This window comes from Castor canadensis, chromosome 5 (genome assembly GCF_047511655.1).
Source record: "Castor canadensis chromosome 5, mCasCan1.hap1v2, whole genome shotgun sequence".
Classification (NCBI taxonomy): domain Eukaryota; kingdom Metazoa; phylum Chordata; class Mammalia; order Rodentia; family Castoridae; genus Castor; species Castor canadensis.
Window position 1 is genome coordinate 124,055,776 of NC_133390.1, and position 19,123 is coordinate 124,074,898.

A 19,123-nucleotide genomic window follows, 5' to 3' on the forward strand; every position below is an offset into this window, starting at 1 on the left:
TTTGATGGGACGTTGAACAGGAGACTATAAACTTCTAGCAAGGAGGGAGGAAAATCAGGAATGTGCTCTGCTATTCTAGAAACCAAGCAAAGGAAGTGTTCCAAGATGGTGATAGTGCTTGACTGATTCAATTCCTCTGAGAATTAGAGTAAATGAGAATCTGTGAGAGAATGTGACTTTGATCTTAACAAGATGGACATCATTGGTGTCCTTGATAAAGATGGTTTTTGTGAAGGGAGAGGTCAAAAGTAACAATTTGGTACATATAAATTTTTTTCCAGCATCCCTAGCTCACTGGAATGCTTCTGTTCTCAAAAAGAATAGTGATCTCCTAATAGTGGGACTGATAGACTAAAATTGAACATCTGTAGTATTGCTTACCAATACTACAAAGAAAATCTATTCCAAGTGATTTTTATCACTTTTTAAAAAGGTTTAAATTTTGCTTTCATTAAAAAATTACCTTATCAAGAATATATAATAAAATCTGTGATTACAACATGTAGAATAGTTCACATTTGCCTATTTCTCTTTGTAATTATAAGTGCATGACAGAGTCTGTTTTAGTTTATTCACCTTTAAGGCATTATCATTGTATTAGTATGCCTGGAAATAAGACATTTGCTGTTTTGCTTTAATATTTATCATTGAGTACAGTCTGATATCCAGTAACAAGCATTCATCATCCTAGCTTATTTTCTTAACATCTAGCATTTTATAATGCTCAAATGCAACCTAATTCTGTGACAAGGGCTAGCCTGTGATTTTGCTCAGGAAAGAAGAGCAGCAAGTACACATGTTGTGAGGGGAGGAAAAAGAGACCAGGCATTGATGCTGGCAACACTGGGAGGAAGCCTTTGGATTTTCAATATCGAAGAGTTTCGTTGAGTTGAGATCCAAGAGTAGATATGTGATAAGTACTCTGAAGAGTGGAAACAAATTATTAAGGGTTAAATTTGACTATAACTGATACTGTAGTCATTTAATGCAATCAGATACGTTGAAAATCATAACATATGAGAGCAATCCATTCATTGATAAAAAAAGTGATGGGTGTTTGGATGATGCAAGATGAAAAATTATCCTGATTCTGGTACTATGTATCAGACATTATATGAGGAAAATGGAGATACAACCAGGAACAAAAATGGCATCCCTGCCTTTGTAGATCATGCATTCCAGATAGGAGAGAGGAACAATTAATTATAATGGAGAATAGTAAACATCACTACTGATAAATAAAATATTAAAAATGAACAAATAAGCAATAAATATCTGCTCTGTAATATGATTGTGTGCTAAGAAGTAAAATGTATTGGAATAAGACTCAAAGAGAAATGGCATGGGATGTCCAGACAGAGTGATTAGTAAAGACCCTCTTAAAGGTGCATTTATACAACTCACTAAAATGGGAGAGTGAGTCAAGCAGAGAACACAAGTGCAGTAGCCCTGTGTCAAGATTGTGCTTGGCTCCCCTAAGAACATTAAGGAGACCAACATGACTGCAGCACAGTGAGAATGCAAGAGAGTGGTAAGAGAGGAGACATCTTCCTGGAGATGTCTCCAGGAAGCAGAGCTTGTAGAGTCTTTCAATTCAAGGTCAAGATTTTAAAGACAATACCTTCAAAGGTATCAGAGAATATTGGGGTAAAAGGCTTTTGCCCTTTTCTTCACATAAAAAAGACCTCTTCCTTTTCCCCATCCAAGGAAGAGAAATATTTGACAGCAGTTCTCTCTCATTTATATCCCACCTGAATATTCTATAACTTAAAGGGCCTATGTAATAAAGGAAAAGAAGAGGATGAGAAAAATAATATTGTTAAGAAACACAGATGACAAAGAAGGAAGAAATGCGAATACCTAGTACAATTCTCACTTTCATAATTGGGAACAAGGCCATTGTTTATATTTGTAACTTCTTCCTTCCATTATCCAACGTCATGCTCCTATTCTGTAAACCAGAATAGGACTGAAAAGTTCTTAAACTGATGAACTAAATTAGCCTTCATTCCTTAAAAGTCTAAAGGTTCGAATTCTCAGTTTTTATGCCTTTTGTTTTCCTGTTGTTTTCCAATAACTTATGCTATTAGAGATGAAAATACTAAAAGACATCTTAGGTTTGCATTACCTGTTCAAACCATTCTTCCCTTGAGAATTAAGAAACCTAAATGAGTAGAATCATACTTAGAGAAACAGAAAATACAACTTTTGTGAGTAGAATATTTGTTGTAATGGTGAATAAAACCAGTCTTATTTCTACCAGATTCTTCTGACTACAGGAAAAACAGCATTGCACATGGGCCCCTCATTCAGAAGCTGTACTGTAAACTTTCAGAGTGTTGCTTTCCAACAGATGCCATGTCTGAGTCTTCAGTAGGCCATTCTGCTCAGATACCAAGTCTGCTGTTTTGGGATAGTATTATACATAGTGACACCAGTGGATTTCATGGGCATGAGCCCATTTATGAGATTCAAATAAGTTCTTCAGTCAGAAGCAGCATGTTGTGCGATGGTGACACTGTCAGAGGGGTGGTAGAGAGGAAGTACAAATCAGTATCTAGAGTAAGTGTGTATGCTATGAAGACAAGCTATTGCTTCCACTGTGATAGAAGGTCTCATGATCAAGGCTAACCAGGTACCTGTCTGGTTTCTCTGAGATTGATGTCAGAGGAGGTTCTGCTGTCGTTTCTTATACTTGCAGGTTAGTTACTGAACAGTAGTGAGAGTCAGACAAGCTGGGGGAAGAAGCCCATGTACACTTTCCATTCCTGCTGCTTTGCTGACTTTAAATGGACGCACTTAGTAAGCACTGGGATGTCTAGAGATGGAGACTGAATGACATCCTCTATATAGCTTCTTCGCTACCTGAAAGCTGTCTCTGTAGTAGAAGACATTTATAAATCTTACACAGTTATTTATAACTATATAAGTTATGATGTGTATATACATATATTTACATGTGTCTCTTCTGAGAAATCCATCACAACACTCCTCAGAGTTTCTTGTTGCCAATCTTTCAGTTTTATACTTTTCAAGTCCCCTAACCATTTGGCAAAACTATCAGCCATTACACATGAAATAGTATCAGTCTTTCTTCTGGCATTTCAAAGTGCACAGAAAGGAGCAGTAGAATATTACATTCAAATTTTTTCCAGCAGGATGGCCTCCCTTCATGTAAAAGCCACACTAGACTGGGTGGTGCTGCTGAAACAAGCCCAAGATTTAGCTCAGTAACACTGTTTGTGAGAACTCCAGGGAGGACTGTGAAGGGAGGATGCAGCACAGCACATAGCTTCCTTTTCCTTCAGGCCTTGTCCCAGAGTGGTCAATGGCAATGTAGGAACTGTTTCTTAGAAAGAAAATAGTTATCTGCAGTATCTGATAAGCCTTTGTTATGCAGCCATAAAGGTCTGCAACACAAGTGTCTCATTGGAGATTACTAGCAAGTCTATCGAACTCTCATATTCGCCACAGATACTCTAAACCCCACTGGATGTGCTAAGCCATCAGACCCAAATGGTAGAAAAGCTTTGACTGCAACATGGACCTGAGGCAGAATCTTCTCTGGCTTCTGATTCTCACTGAAAATTGGAATCATTAATGTTACCCTTTAATTAATTTTGAACAGCATTTCAAATATGACATATTTTCCTCCAAAGCACAAAGATACCAAACTAGTACTATGCTTCTTTTTAAATTCTAGGTAATACAAATTGCCACGATTTGTCTTTTACTTTGAAGGCAATATCTCAACTTGGTCCAGACTATTGGAGTTCAGAAACATCAGAGGTAGTTTCTGTGGTTTTCCCTATCCTTTGGCATTCATATGTCCTAATAAGGAATCCAAACTTCATGCTACTTCATGTTTACTAGGTCTCATCAATATGATGCCATCATTATGGTAGACCAATGTGACAATCAATGGAATATCCAGACAAACAGGTGCCAGAGGTCTAGATTATGGCAAAGAAAAGGAGAGCTGTCAACCCAAAGATAATGAAGGGATATTCTGGTTCATGCTAGTTGGAAACTAAGGACTAGTGTATGAGTATAATCAGTATAACAATAGTATTTAAGATCAAATATTAAATACAATAGTATTTAATATCATGAGATTGCATAAATTCACCTAGAAAGAAAGTACAGAAGAAGAGAAGAGGTCTGGTGAGTAAATGTGGGGCCACTCTATCATTTAGAAGTCAGAGAAACAGTACTGGGTTACTCAGAGTGACTGAGAAATTTTCAGGGAGTTAGTGAGAAAATGGGAGGAGAATGTTATCCCAGAAGGCAGGTAAAGAAAAGTTATAAGGAGAAAGTGTTGATAGATATTCATAAATTTTACTGAACATCTAACTAAAAAAATATTGAGAATTATATATACAATTTCACTATATGGAGTTTTTAGCAACTTGAAAAGAACAGTTTCAATGGAGTTGAGATCAGGGGCCACAAAGCCTGATTGGAATGTATTCAAGGTAGAATGAAAGAGAGTAATTGAAGAGAGCACATATAGGAAGATCTTTTAATGAGTTTGTAATAAAGATAATGAAAGAGATTGGTATAAACAGGAGGAAATTAATATAGCATGTTCATGTGCTGATGACATAGATATAACCTGAATGGAAAAAATATGTATATCTCCACAAAGAGGAGAGAAAATTACATGAACGAAGACAGAGAGCAAGGAAGGATTGTGAGAGAGATCTACACCTTGGAGCCAAAGATCCCTATAATGATTTGGGAAATTTGTGCTGATCTCCAGGGAGATAAGGAAGTACCTCAGGAGGAAGAGAATGATGGCAAGAACTTGGCATACTTATTCTCTGAGATGTTGGTACAGAATGGTCTCTCTGCAACTCGGATACACACACACACACACACACACACACACATACACACACAACTGTCCCTGCACACACAAATACATTAGCATTGAAACATGGTAAACCTTCAGGCCAAGTGAAGGCACTCATAAATATTCAAGACAGCTTCCTGTTTGTGTTTCCTGCACACTGCTCTCAAATATCACTGCCATGTTTCAGAACCATAGGTCTTTGCTGTTACATTGAACATTATCTCAAGACCTAGAGAAGACTCTGTGCAGCTTTAAAATAACAATGTACATTTTATGATTTAGCAAATAAATGCAAAATCATTTTAAAAAATCAATGCATTTGAAACAACTGTTATAACATTATGGACTTGCAAAAAAGAAAATCTTGCTTTTTCTATATTTTAACATCAGGCATTTTTTTGACTTTGAGCCTCTGATACAGTGTCTATGTTGTCAACATAAGAAGAAAGCAAACTTTGTTTTATAAAGGGTTCAGATAGTAAATACATTAGACTCACGGGCCACAAAATCTGTCACAACCACTCTTTTCCATTAGGGTGCAAAAGCAGAAATGATCAGCACATAAATGAATGATACGTGTTTTGATAATACTTTGCTTACAAAACCATGGTGGCAACCCATATTTTGCCTGATAGTTATAGTAACCTATTTGTACATTTGGAAAATAAAACATGCTTGTTTATCAGTTTTTCTTTCCCATATCCAACAGAAACGTTTCCTAAAATGATTTGTCATGCTGTCTCTAACCACTCAAAGAAATCTATGCAGCCTTGTCAACTGTTGCCTTTTCTGTACATTCCTAAACTGCTTAGCCCATTGAAGTATGGCTAGTAGGAAAGTAGTTCTTAAAAAGAGAAATCCCATTATAAAGCAGAAGGGGATTACTCACAGACTGAGAGAACCATGACATACATTTCACTGGGAGAAAATGTATGTGTATATATATATATATATATATATATATATATATATATATATATACACACACATCAAGTATTTTTATTTATAAGTGGAAATAGATTTACCCCTAAAATGCTGCTTAGTTTTCTTTAACCTGGTCAAAATTAGGCTTTCATATCATAAAATTATTTTCTGTAAACACACCATTACTATTAATGCTTCTTAGTTCTTTGAGAAATAAATCTTAGCATCATCTTGACAGTATTTAAAGGTCTAACCAGCCAATGGGAGCTCTTGATAGTAAGAGCTTGACTAATTCCTTAATATCCCCTTGTTTATTTTATTTATTTTTTGGGGGGAGGTACTGGGGCTTGAACTTAGGGCCTACACCTTAAGCCACTCCACCAGCCCTTTTTTGTGATGGGTATTTTCGAGACAGGGTCTCAATAACCATTTGCCCAGGCTGGCTTCAAACCTTGATCCTCCTCATCTCTGTCTCCTGAGTCGCTAGGATTACAGGTGTAGCCACCAGTGCCCTGCCGCCTTGTTTATTTTTTAATCATAATATGAGAGAAAAATTTACTTTCAGTGAGTGTTTGTTGTCCTTTCCATGTAGCAGTCATCCCTTCTCTTCTCCCCCTTTGCAAACTCACCTTTCCCTTATTTAGATGTATAGTTCAGGTAGAATTTTTGCCCATTGTTGTTCCCAAGGCAGACATGTCACCAAGTCCTTAGCACCAGAGCGTGGTACTCTGTAGAAGAAGGCACATCAAACAAACCAAGCCAGTCAACTCCAACCAGAGGCCTTTTTAGAGTTTTCCCTTGAACATCTAGCAAAAAGGTATTGCCTTCTTCTTTAGGAAGCTATTGAAGTTAAACATGGTCTTGGAGACTTTGGGAGATACCTTGCCTCCATGAGAGTTGAACCTGTGTGAGAATGAGATGCTGAGTTATCATAATGTAGTTGGGGTCAATTTGATCAATGTATATTGTGTGCATGTTGTAAATATCACAATAAAACCTCTTTCTACAACTAACTGATGTTAACAACTTTGGGAGGATCTGTACTGGGTTTTGGGGTTTGAATTCAGGACCTCTCACTTGTTAAGCAGCCGGATAGGGTCTTGAGAACTATTTACCTGGGGCTGGTTTTGTTTGTTTGTTTGTTTTTTTAAGACCAGCCCACAGTGACACTGTTTTATCTCCTGTTTAAAGCTACAATTATAGGAGTAATTAAGTCCCCTTTTTACCAAGCCAGTTTCAGCTATCTGGTATCTTGCTAGCAATCTGTTCCCCACCATTTGGGCTGACCACTGCAATGAGTGACTTACTGGCACAGTAATTGTCTGAGACAGGCTTTATCATTCTCATTACAAATAAACAAGTCAAAACTTCATAGTATCACAGAGCCTTAGTCTTGTCACAAAATAAGCTGCCAATAACATCCGGGTTTCAAATGTAGGTCTTTAAATCCCTCACAGCTCCAACTCCATGCTTACCTCTCTCCCAGCCAGAAAGGTGGCAGGTGAGGCAGTACAGACACCCTCACTTTTTCCTCCATTTGCTTAGCCTCTGCCACTTACTGCTTTGGCTCTAGAAACCAATTTATTCTCTGGCAGGGGAACTTGTCAAGAATATAAGGAAGTCAAAGCTAGAAGCAAATACAAGCAGTGGATTGAGTAATCCATAAATTCCTATGTTTCATGTACATAGCTATTTTACAGTTGACTGCACTTGGTGCTGGGGGTAGAATCCAGGGCCTTGTTCATGTTAGGCAAGTGCACTAACACCAGGCTGACCCCCAGTCCTTGACTACATGATTCTTCTATTTTCTCACAGGAAGAATTACGTCCCTTCATTTCTTGAAAAGGGAAGACAGCCTGGTGGGTAAGAGTGCAATGGCCAAGTTAGGCTTCTATACTTAAATCTCAGCTATTAGCTACAAGCTGTGGGACCTTAGTAAAATTATATGCCACCCTGTGTCTTAAAGCTAAGACATCTTGAAAATGGAGGGTAACATTAATATCTACTCTTAGCATTGTACAAATTAAACAAGTTAGCCAGTTAAACAGCTTGCCAAAATGATGGCAAGTAGATCTGGCCCAAAATAGATCTGGCCCAGTGTTGCTCATTATTTAATATAATTATTGATAACTTTGTGAACCTGCCACATTCTCTCAGAGTTTTCAGTATGCGTTTGTTTTTTAACATTAGAACTAGTTTTAGCTTATGCTATAGCTAAGTTTTCTAAAACTTTAGTATGTGGTCTCTTAGATTAAGATTTCAAGCTCTCAAGAGCAAATGGATCTGTCTGGCACTCTTTCCTTTCCTCCTTCCCTCTTTTCCACCTTTTGTTCTTCCTTTCTTCTCTCCTTCCTTGTTCTTTTCTCCCTCCACCATTCTTTTCTTCCTCCCTCCCTTCTTTTTTTCTCTCTTGGAGAGATTGAGAAGCTAGAGTTGGAAGTTATATTTGTCAGGATGTGGTGAATTTTACTCTAGTAATGAAATATCCCTAAGATCTCAATGGCTAAATACAAACAAAACAATATTTATGCATTGCCCTCCTACCTGCCTGCATTGGCAGAGGATTCTGCTCTAAACAGCATCCTAGGGAATCAGACTGTGAGGAGCTCTATTTTCTCAATTGTGGAAACTGTGCTCAGAGCAGCAAGAGTGCACAAGTGATTTTTTTCTTCTTTTTAATTTTCTGTATTTCTAAAATTAAACATTTTTGAAAATGTTTATAAGTAAAAGAAAAACTTAGTTGTAAAAGAAATAGGCTTTAATTATACCAAACTATGACTCAAACAAAAAAATAAGAAAAAAGCATTCATAGAATGAAGAAGAAATGAATTAATGATTTATTACTTTAGTAGAAAAATTATTTCTTCTTTACAATAACTGCAGTCCTTTTGTTTCATGATTGAGCATGATTTTTTTTTTGTGGTACTTGGGTTTGAACTCAAGGAATACACCTTAAGCCAGTCCATCAGCCCTTTTTTGTGATGGGTTTTTTCCAAATAGAGTTTCACTATTTGCCCAGGCTGGCTTTGAACTGTAATCCTACTGATCTCTGCCTACTAAGTAGCTAGGATTATAGATGTGAGTCACCAGCACCCAGTGAGCAGGAGTGATTTTTAAGGTCATACAGTCTTACCATATTGCAACTAAAATCTTTAGTTAATGATGATTTAAATAAAATCTATGATGATGAAATTTCCCTAACCACTAATAACATATAAATAGATAAATAATGGTATGGAATATCACCAGGGAAATTTATTTTCAGTAATGTAAAAATGCTTGTGAACTTAGGAATATTTTGGAAGCTGTTATTTTCCTCCTCAAAGCAGTAAAAATGCTGCAAAATAATGAGATATTTAATATTATTTCACATTTAATAATGCTATGTAGCCATAAAAATTATTTTCAATTCAGCAATAATCCCTTACCATACCATTTTACTAAGTATTTCCAGGCTTGAGGAAGGCTGTATTATCCTTTTCTTACATTCATACTACTACCATTAGTTTTAGTGAGAGTTCTGTCTAAGAATGGAAGATGAATTGAAAACAGTATAAACCCTAAATAAACTCTTCAGAATTAGTATTCTGGAGAATACTAATTGTAGATCTTAGCAGATAGTTTAGTATTTTTGTATTATTCTTAGAATGTCAAAGAAATAAGGTCTTTAAATTTCTCCTTTCTCTTAAGACAGACTTAACTATTGACTAATATTTTTTTACTTCAATGTCATATGTTGTAGACTTTTCCTTTCCTTTCCTTTTTAGCTTTTGATTTTTATTTTAGTTACTCAAGTTTTTAGTTAATCCAATATTTCTAAAAGGACAATGCAAAAAAAATAGAAGCTCCCCGGTCTGAGTCTGCTCTTGCTTTCTGCACCCAGAGGCAACTATCTGGGAAAATTGTTCTGGATCACTTATTTATCTCTGCAGTTCTCATAGTATGTTGATCCTTCTATTTCTTGATATTTTGGTTTTAGTTATTGTCTAACATTTTTTCCACTATAGAAGTTGACATTTAAACTTTCCTTTTCAAACACTCACAAACATACTTGTCCATCATACTTGTCCAAATACAGTTAAATCTTAATATTCAGTTAGATCAGATCCATATCATTATAACACAGTGAAACTGCACTTCATGCTAAGATTGCCCTTCTTTGTGTAATTTTTTTATGTATATGAAGTTAATTATCTCACTTTTGTTTGTTTCCTTGGTTTTTCACAATAATGTTACTTGGTACAGGTGTTTTTGATCCATTTTTGTACGAATTCAGTAAGCACTTTTAAATAAAAACATGTCATCATTCTGGAATAATTCTTGAATATATTTTGGTGAATTTCTCTCCAAGTCGACCCTTGACTGTTTTGATAAAGAGTTAGGTTTTATTTTGGTTGCAAAGGAATCTGCTTGAGAAGTTATAGTGAATTATATGATTCAGCAAATATATAAAATAATGGTACAAATAATTGTTTCACATAATGTTTGAAAATTTTTCTACCTATAAATGAATCATGGCAATACATAAAATAATAATTAAAATTTAATTTTGAATATCAATACCACAATATCATGTTTCAACAATTAAAAAGTGTATAAAGGTATATGTGACAAGTCACACTATATTCCTCTGGCTAATGCGCCCAGGTCCCGGCATCCACCACCATGCAATATTCACTTTTATTAAAAGTACTTGCATATATCCTTTATGCAAAAAAAAAGACTAAGTACTTTCATTTTCTTCATTTTGTACAATCTCTGAGCATAGTTTCACCTTATTTTTTAAAGTCTATGTATCTTGAAACTATTTCTGCATCTGTATAGCTCCTTCATTCTTTTATACAATTGTATGATAGTCAATTTTATCCATATAACAACTTATTTATCCAATCCTGTGTTCAGGGACATCAAATTTGTTTATAAATATTTACTATAAGCAGGAAATAATCTTGTACATAGGCTACTCTGCAGACATGAAAAGATGTATAATTATCCAAGACTAAAAGTATTAAGTAAAAAAGGTTATTTTTTTCATAATTTGGATACATGTAGGATAATATTTAAATGTTGTGTAACTTATTAGAATTAATGTCTTGTGTTCTAGAATCAAACTGGCAAGGATTCAGATCTTAGCTTTACCACTGCTGCCTTTATAAAATAGGCACTCTCATCTGTTTCACAGTACCTGGCTAGAGTTGTTTCTACCTGATATGAAATGGGTTGAGGGTATGAGTGCTGATGTGGAGGCACCTACTTCACAAAGTGTGTCCATGAAATGAAAGAAGGCAAAAAGCTCAATATCACAGGTGAAGAAGACATATTTGAATTTTGTTGGACATGATCCAGTTGGGAAGACCTACTTGAAAATGTAAGATGCAAAAGCATGAAAGTTACTGAGGAGAAAAATAGTAGGACCTGAAGAAGAAATGAGTTCCTTGGTTGCGTGGCAAGAGAGACACCCTCTGCAGTCACACAGACAAGGTAAGCTGTGGCATTGGATGTACCTGTGGCTTTAGTAGAAGGCAGAGGAGGGTGGGTCCAGCTGTTTAACTTTTTCACTTAGGTACAAGACAGCATCTGCTGAGATTAAGGAAGAAAGGGGGAAGGGAAGGAGTGGAAAATGGATTTTTGAGAAGAACAGAGCTTAAACTTATTATAGCAGACAATGAGAACTTGAACTGATTAAACAAATGCAGGGTCATTGTCTGCTGGAGTTATGCTCTCATTTAAGTATAGTAATCCTAAATTTACAGTGGACCAGCTGTCCTGTGGGACTTTAGTCAAGCTCAGCTACTCAGAAGTAGGATACATATTTTTTATTTAATTATCTAGGTAAAGCACCAAAGGGGGTTATGGTTCTCCAAGAATACCTAAAATAATGAACCATGGAATTTATACTGAATATGAAAAGATGAAGGAAGCAATGCATTAGGAAAATGTAGAGGCTAGAGAAGCAGCAAATAGAAAGGAGAAGTTGTAGTAATAGCTAATTTCAGTACTTCAGGAAGTGAACACAAATAATTTAGCACAATCCTTAGCATGTAATGCTTAATAAATGTTAGTTGGATATACAGTAGAGACACTTGCACACCTGTTTATTGCAGTACACAATAGCCAAGATATGGAGTCATACACATACACTATGGAGTGTTATTCAGCCATAAAGAAGAACAATGATGTCACTGGCAGGAAAATGGATGTTAAGTGAAATAAACTAGACTCAGAAAGACAAATATCACATGTTTTTTTCTCATGCAGAATATAGAAATAAAAAAGGACATAAACATAAAAAAGGTACTAATTATTTGGGTGTGAGGGAAATAATGAAAGGGGGAGAGGGAAAACAGGTGATGGGGGTATGATCAAAGTACATTGCATACAATATAAAATGGTCATAATGAATGAAACCTATTAAAATTGTAAAAACAAGGGGAAGGGGGATAACAAAGAGTAATGGAGTGAATATGATCAAAGTACATTTTATGCATGCATGGAAAATCACAATGAAACCCCTTACTCTGTACAATTAATATACTCTAACAAAAAACTAAAACTGAATGTTAGTTGGAGTCATCACCATGAATAGAATTGTGTTCTGCATTTATCTAGCATCACACTTCCCTTTGAATCCAAAGCACAAGGTACAAGAATACCTTGTTTACTTCTTTAAACAGAAGAACTTGGTTTACTTTCTTTAAACAGAAAATAGAAGAGACAGCTTACAAGTCATCTGCTTACTTCAAAAGTACAAAATCAACCTACTGTTTTTTAATGTGATAAACCAATGAGGAAGTTCATTTTTGTTATCATTATTTATATTGCAAATACATTGCACTAGCTTTTTAAAATTTTTTTATTCACATGTGCATACAATGTTTGGGTCATTTCTCCCCCCTCCCCCCATCCCCTCCCTTACCACCCACCCCACCCCCTCCCTCTTCCCCCCACCCCCTCGATACCTGGCAGAAGCTATTTTGCCCTTATCTCTAATTTTGTTGAAGAGAGAGTATAAGCAATGATAGGAAGGAACAAGGGTTTTTGCTAGTTGAGATAAGGATAGCTATACAGGAAGTTGACTCATTGATTTCCTATGCATGTGTGTTACCTTCTAGGTTAATTCTTCTTGATCTAACCTTTTCTCTAGTTCCTGGTCCCCTTCTCCTATTGGCCTCAGTTGCTTTTAAGGTATCTGCTTTAGTTTCTCTGCGTTAAGGGCAATAAATGCTAACTAATTTTTTAGGTGTCTTACCTATCCTCATATCTCCCTTGTGTGCTCTCGCTTTTATCTTGTGATCAAAGTTCATTCACCTTGTTGTGTTTGCCCTTGATCTAATGTCCGCATATGAGGGAGAACATACAATTTTTGATCTTTTGGGCCAGGCTAACCTCACTCAGAATGATGTTCTCCAATTCCATCCATTTACCAGCGAATGATAACATTTCGTTCTTCTTCATGGCTGCATAGAATTCCTTTGTGTATAGATACCACATTTTCTTGATCCATTTGTTAGTAGTGGGGCATCTTGGCTATTTCCATAACTTGGCTATTGTGAATAGACATTGCACTAGCTTTGAGAGCAATAAAAGCATAAGACAAATGACATTTGACCTGGTCAAATGGAGCATTTTAGTGATAGCCTTCAGAAATGGCCCTAAATTGGGTGCCTGACTTACAGAGGCCTGATTCCCTTCCTTTTACCTCTCATCTTTGATGAGACTGCATAAAAGAACTGTACACAGGAAATGTGGCCAAGGGTGAATACGTCTAGGTCATTTGATCTTGCCAGAACCAGCGTATCTATTGATCACCTTTGATGATTCAATCCTCCTCCTTCTGTTATCCCAATACAATAAGACTCTGTGTCTCTGGCAGTGTCTGTTTTGCTTGGGTTCCCTTGTTTACTGATGAGTAGAGGCAGTGGGAGGACAAATGCACAAAGCTGAATCTAAACAAGGAAAATAGGTAGCACAATGGAAAACATCTAATTTGTTATCTATATGACTGTGAATGCATAGAAGAGACCAGAATTTTTAGCAGTCCTGGATGAAAGATTAAAATAATTCAGAGTGATTTGTTGCAAGCTATGTGACAGGTCAGCACATTTGAATCTCGTTTGAATTCCACAGGATCATAAGAACAGGTGTAAGCAGAATATCTGTAGTTTACTCTGCATGTCTTTTACTCGTGTGAAAAATAAAACTCTTGCTGCTGCACATAGATAGGTATAGAACTTAAATTGGATTGTTATTAGATGCTCTAAATTTTCCAGTGGACATATTTGTCTTCCCTGTTGTTCTTTTTTTAAAAAAAATTTGTTTATGTTCTTTATTGTCTGTCTTAGAAAATGTCTGTAATATATTATTAGGTGTGCAATAAATATTAGTTGGATTAATTAGTGAATAATGAATGAATGTTGAAATTGTGCTTTTGTCCTACAAATTCTATTTCTTTTTTCAAGAAAGCACTTGATTAAAACCATGTTTTAATCAAATATTTTCTTTGTGAATTGCCATCATTGAGCATCAGTTTGAGGAGATGTCATGGGTAGATCCATGACATGTGAAGTGAGGGACAGGGACCTCTGTCAGGGATGCAAACTGTCTACAGCTGAGTTGGGGGCCAACTAACAAGTGGTTTGTCACGGGATTTACACTTTCCTTGATGCAAGTGCACAGTGACCCTTTGTTGGAAATGTCTTCAAGTTAAAGAATCTCTAAGAAAACTACTTTAACAGCCATATGGACAAACTTTTCATTAATCAAATACTAGCTGAGAAACCATGCAAGGCTTTTTCTTTAACTGTGGAACAGATAGCAAATTGTAGCTTCTAACACAATGGTTATACAAAACAGAAGACATTTTTAGAGCATGGTAAACAGTGCGGCTTAGGAAAAAGAGCACCTTGATTCTTTTCCTCCTAGTTCCTATTCTTTTCCCAGTGTGTTCTTGACTGAATAAAATATTACGTCTTTATTTGGTAGTATGAGAAGTAAATGTATCCCTGGATCTTGTTTTTTTTTTTAATTTACTTATGAATAGGGTTTTTATTACATACACACAATATAGTAGTCTTTAAATCTTTTGAAAAACTAATAATTCACACAAATGACTTGAAAATCCAATAAAAATGGAGAATTGCTAGATTTCACGCAGAGATGAAAGTTGTTTTTTCTTTTGTTAGTTTTTTGGGTGGTACTGGGATTTGAACACAGAGCTTCACACTTGCTAGGCAGGCTAAAAAGGCTTGAGCCATGCCTCTCTAACCCTTTTTGCTCTGGTTATTTTGGAGATAGGGTCTCACTTTTTGCCCAGGCTGGCCTGGATCTTGATTCTTCTATTTTACTGCCATAGCTGGGATGACAGGCACCACTGCATTCAGCTATTGGAGAGATGCAGTCTCCTGAACTTTTTCCCTGGGGTTGATTTTCTAGGTCTCTGGCCTCCCAGTTAGCTAGGATTACAGGCATGAGCCACCATCAACTGGCTGACAGAGAGATTTTTGACTACACAGAGTTTCCTTTCTCTATTTAATAATACTTGTCTATGAACTATACTCCTCACCTTCTGTTTGCAGTGATCCTGTGCATAACAAGGAACAGTGTGACCAGTGTTTTAGAAAGGTCCAGATAAGAAAAAGAGGATAATGAAATAGTTTTTGTCTAATACACAGTATTTCTCACCACTACTCTTGCCTTCTGTATTGTACTTCTATTACTATACCTCCCCAAGTTTCCAAAACCAACATATAACTGTGTAGGTGTTTTATGATGATAATGTATTTTAATAGCAGGTTTTGCAGATGTTAGTTTATTGCCTGTTCATGTGTATTCCATGAACTAAGGGACAAAGCACTTTACATGGAATTTTCTAAATAAATTTTGAAGATTTAGAAAAATTAATTGCTTTGTAAGGGCACTGGATTTTATTATCTTATTCTAGGTAACTTTCATTGTCTGTTACTTATTAAATTTATATCTTTTCAATTCCCTAGTATCAGCTCCCTTTATTTTATTCCTAGAATTACTCAATTTATTTTAATAACACTGCCTCTATTTTTAGGAAAATACCATTCTCAGCAGAACTTTTTGTATTCCTTATTTTCAACAAATTCATGAAAAATCCAAAACTAGAAAAATGACTAATCACTTTATTCCTCATTTTTATTAAAGCATAATTTTATATAGTTAAAAACAAATCACATTTTCTAATAACAGTTCTGTAATTTTGGACAAATGTGCATGGTGATATAACCATCACACCTCCAAACTTTTCCCTTTGTAGACAACTCCTTGTCTCTGGAAACAACTGATTATTATTTCTTCCCCTATAGTTTTATTTCTTACAGTCTGTCATGTAAATGAACTCAAATAACATGCAGCATGTAGTAAGTAGTTCCTTCCTTCTTGCTGTTGGGTAATATTCTATTGCATGGACATACCGCAATCTAGGATGTTTTTCTTCTTCTTTTTCTTGGTCCATTTCCAAATTGAAGAATATTTCAATTTTTTTTTTCAATTGCAGGTAAGCCTACTATAATGACCTTTGTTTAGGATTTTACGTAACCATAATTTTTTATTTCCCCTGTGTAAATGACTAAGACTGAAATTTCTAAATCATATGCTCAAGATTATGTTCAACTTTATAAAAAAGCTCTCAACAGATTTCCAGAGCTGTAACCTTTTGCATTCTCAACAGAGAGGTATGAAATTCCAGAGGTTTTGCATTGTTACAATAGTCAATAACTTTCACTTTCCTTGCTGTGCATTTCTTCTCTTTGCTCTTTTACTTTGTGCTTCTAACAGATGCACATTTTGGTTTCCTTTTTTTAAAACTTAGTGCCTCTCTAGGGACTAGTAAAGTGGAGATGCTATTCATATGCTGATTTGCCATCCATTTATCTTCCTTGGTGAAGCCTCCAAGTTCTGTGCCCTTTGTTTACTTATTGTTAAAAAATTCCTTATGCATCCTTCATGAATTTTTCCCCAGGATATACTTCTTCAGCTGTACTTAGGTATTATTTCCCTAGGCTCTGGAACATGCACATCCGTGGTAGAGATGGGAGAGACATGAGTGCACTAGTTGCTGTGTTTATCCAAGTGCAAATGAGCTGAACAAAAATGGGCATTGAGGCACCCACTGACTGCCTTTATGTGTATGTTTGCTCATCTTCATGGGTCCCTGAGAGGCTTTCCGCCCTGTCATTCATTCCGTTAGCCAATAGTTATGGAGCACTATCTATGAGTCGGAAAACTACTAGGTATTAGAGTGCCAGAAATTAACAAGTCACTTCCTGTGGGGAGGCAGGAAAGGATATAGTGGAGCAAGTGTGAAGACTCCTCTGTGCATAGAGTGTTATTGGAACCCAGAGGACAGATTCTGAAATCAAGGGATAAAAAGAGGCAACACCTGAAAAATCTGGAATGATGAACCTGGGACAGGTTGCCAGGGCTGGAGTGGGGAGGAGTTGGAGGAAAATGGAAAGTGTCTTGTAATGGTAGAAGGTTTCTTTTGGTAAAACTTGGTTATTCTGGCATTAAATCATGGTAATTGTTGCTAAACTTCATGGTAAACAAAAGCCCACTGAATTATACTTTTAAAAGTGTTATGTGAATTTATCTCAGTAAAGTTTTTAATAAATAAATTATTCCTTATGTATTCTAAGTGCAAGTTATTTCGCATATTTCCGATTTGTAAATATTTTCTCCCAATCTGTAACTTGTCTTTGCACTTTTAACAGTATCTTTCCCAAGCTAAAATGTCTTAATCTTGATAAAACCCAGTTATCATTTTTTTCTTTTATGTGTCATACTTTTAGAGTTACAGTGAGAAATTTTTTCACAAAGATTTTCTCCTGTTTTCTTACAGAAACTTTGTAGATTTAGACCTTATATTTGGTATTCATTGACGTACAGGGTAAAAGATAAGTATCCCGATTAATTTCTTACATGTATGTGCTCAATTGTCCCTGCATCATTTATTGAAAAGAGTATCTTTTCTTCATTCACTGGCCTTTGCGCAGTAGGTACCAATCAATTGGCTGGGGCTGGGAATGTATGTCTGTGGTTGAGAGTTTGCCTAGCATGCATGAGGCCCCTTAGGGGTTCCATCCCCAGTACCAAAAAAAAAAGTATCAATTCACTGTGTGTGGCTCGATTTCTGGACTGTGATAGTCAATTAATCTACATGGTTTTCCCTTCTCCAATACCACATTGTCTTGATTATTCATAGCAAGTCTTGAAATACATCAGGTAATATGAGTGATCTAATGTTCTTTTTCAAAATTGTTTTGTCTTTTCTAGTGCCTTTACTTTTCCATATACATTTTAGTATCAGCTTTTCAATTTCTTTACTTTTTAATTTTGTGTATGTGTGTGTGGTAATGGGAATGGAAGCCAGGGCTTTATGCTTGGTAGGCAAGCACTCTCCCCTTGAGTGATTCTCCCAGCCCTTTTTGCTTTTATTTTGCTTTTAACACAGGGTCTTACTACTTTGCCTGTGCCTTTGGACTAGCTAGTATTGCATGCATGTGCCACCATGCCCTACGCAGTTTGTCAGTTTCAACTTTTATAATTCTACTGGGATTTTATTTTTGTGTGATGGTACTGGGATTTGAACTCAGGGCCTCAAGCTTGCTAGGCTTTACTGGAATTTTAATTGAAATTTATTGAACTATAAGTCAGTTTGAAATAAGCTGACATCTTTATAATAATAAGCATGGTATACCTTTCCATTTATTTAGGTCTTCTTAAATCTTTCACCAGGTTTTTACAGCTAATCAATTAATTATATCATGATGGCTTTACTTTTCATGTTTCTATGTTAAATTTTGGAATTCCAAAATTACAAACCTAAAATCTGTTTTCTAGGATTAAATATAAGTAAATAACATGACTCTTCAAGTGTTTTCACATAGTAGTTTCAGATCTTTGATCAATTTTGAATGGATTTTTGTAGAGAATGAAAGATACGGATCTAGTTTCAGTCATGTATGTGAGGATATCCAGTTTTCCCAACACTACAGAAAAACACTTGAAGGTGTAGACATAGGCAATGACTTTCTGAATTGGATTCCAATTACTCAGGAAATAAGAACAAAAATTGACAAATGGGACCATATCAAATTAAAATGCTCCTGCAATCAAAGAAAACAATTATCAGAGTGAACAGGCAACCTACAAAATGGGACAAAATCTTTGTCAGCTCTTCACTAGACAAAGGACTGATATCCAGAATATATAAAAAAGGTAAAAAAATTAAGTATCAAAGAACAAATAATCCAATTAGTACATGAACAAGTAAATTGTACGGTTTTCAAAAGAAGTAAAAATGGCTAATAAATACAG

General features: G+C 35.8%; 1 protein-coding gene across 13 annotated transcripts in view; it reads left to right on the forward strand.

Moving 5' to 3' along the window:
* Rbms3 (RNA binding motif single stranded interacting protein 3) overlaps positions 1 to 19,123 on the forward strand; it is a 1,393,896-nt gene that overhangs the window by 641,419 nt on the left and 733,354 nt on the right. For 2 of the 13 annotated variants that reach the window (XM_074074024.1, XM_074074022.1), the window contains exon 2: positions 10,884 to 11,260. The exons of 10 other annotated variants lie outside the window; for them this stretch is intronic. Coding sequence is in view for 2 of the 3 variants with exons in the window: in XM_074074022.1 (XP_073930123.1) it covers positions 11,206 to 11,260 (55 nt within the window). In the remaining variant the exon portion in view is untranslated. The remainder of the gene's footprint in view (positions 1 to 10,883; positions 11,261 to 19,123) is intronic. One more of the 13 variants, XM_074074023.1, reaches the window with a different exon arrangement.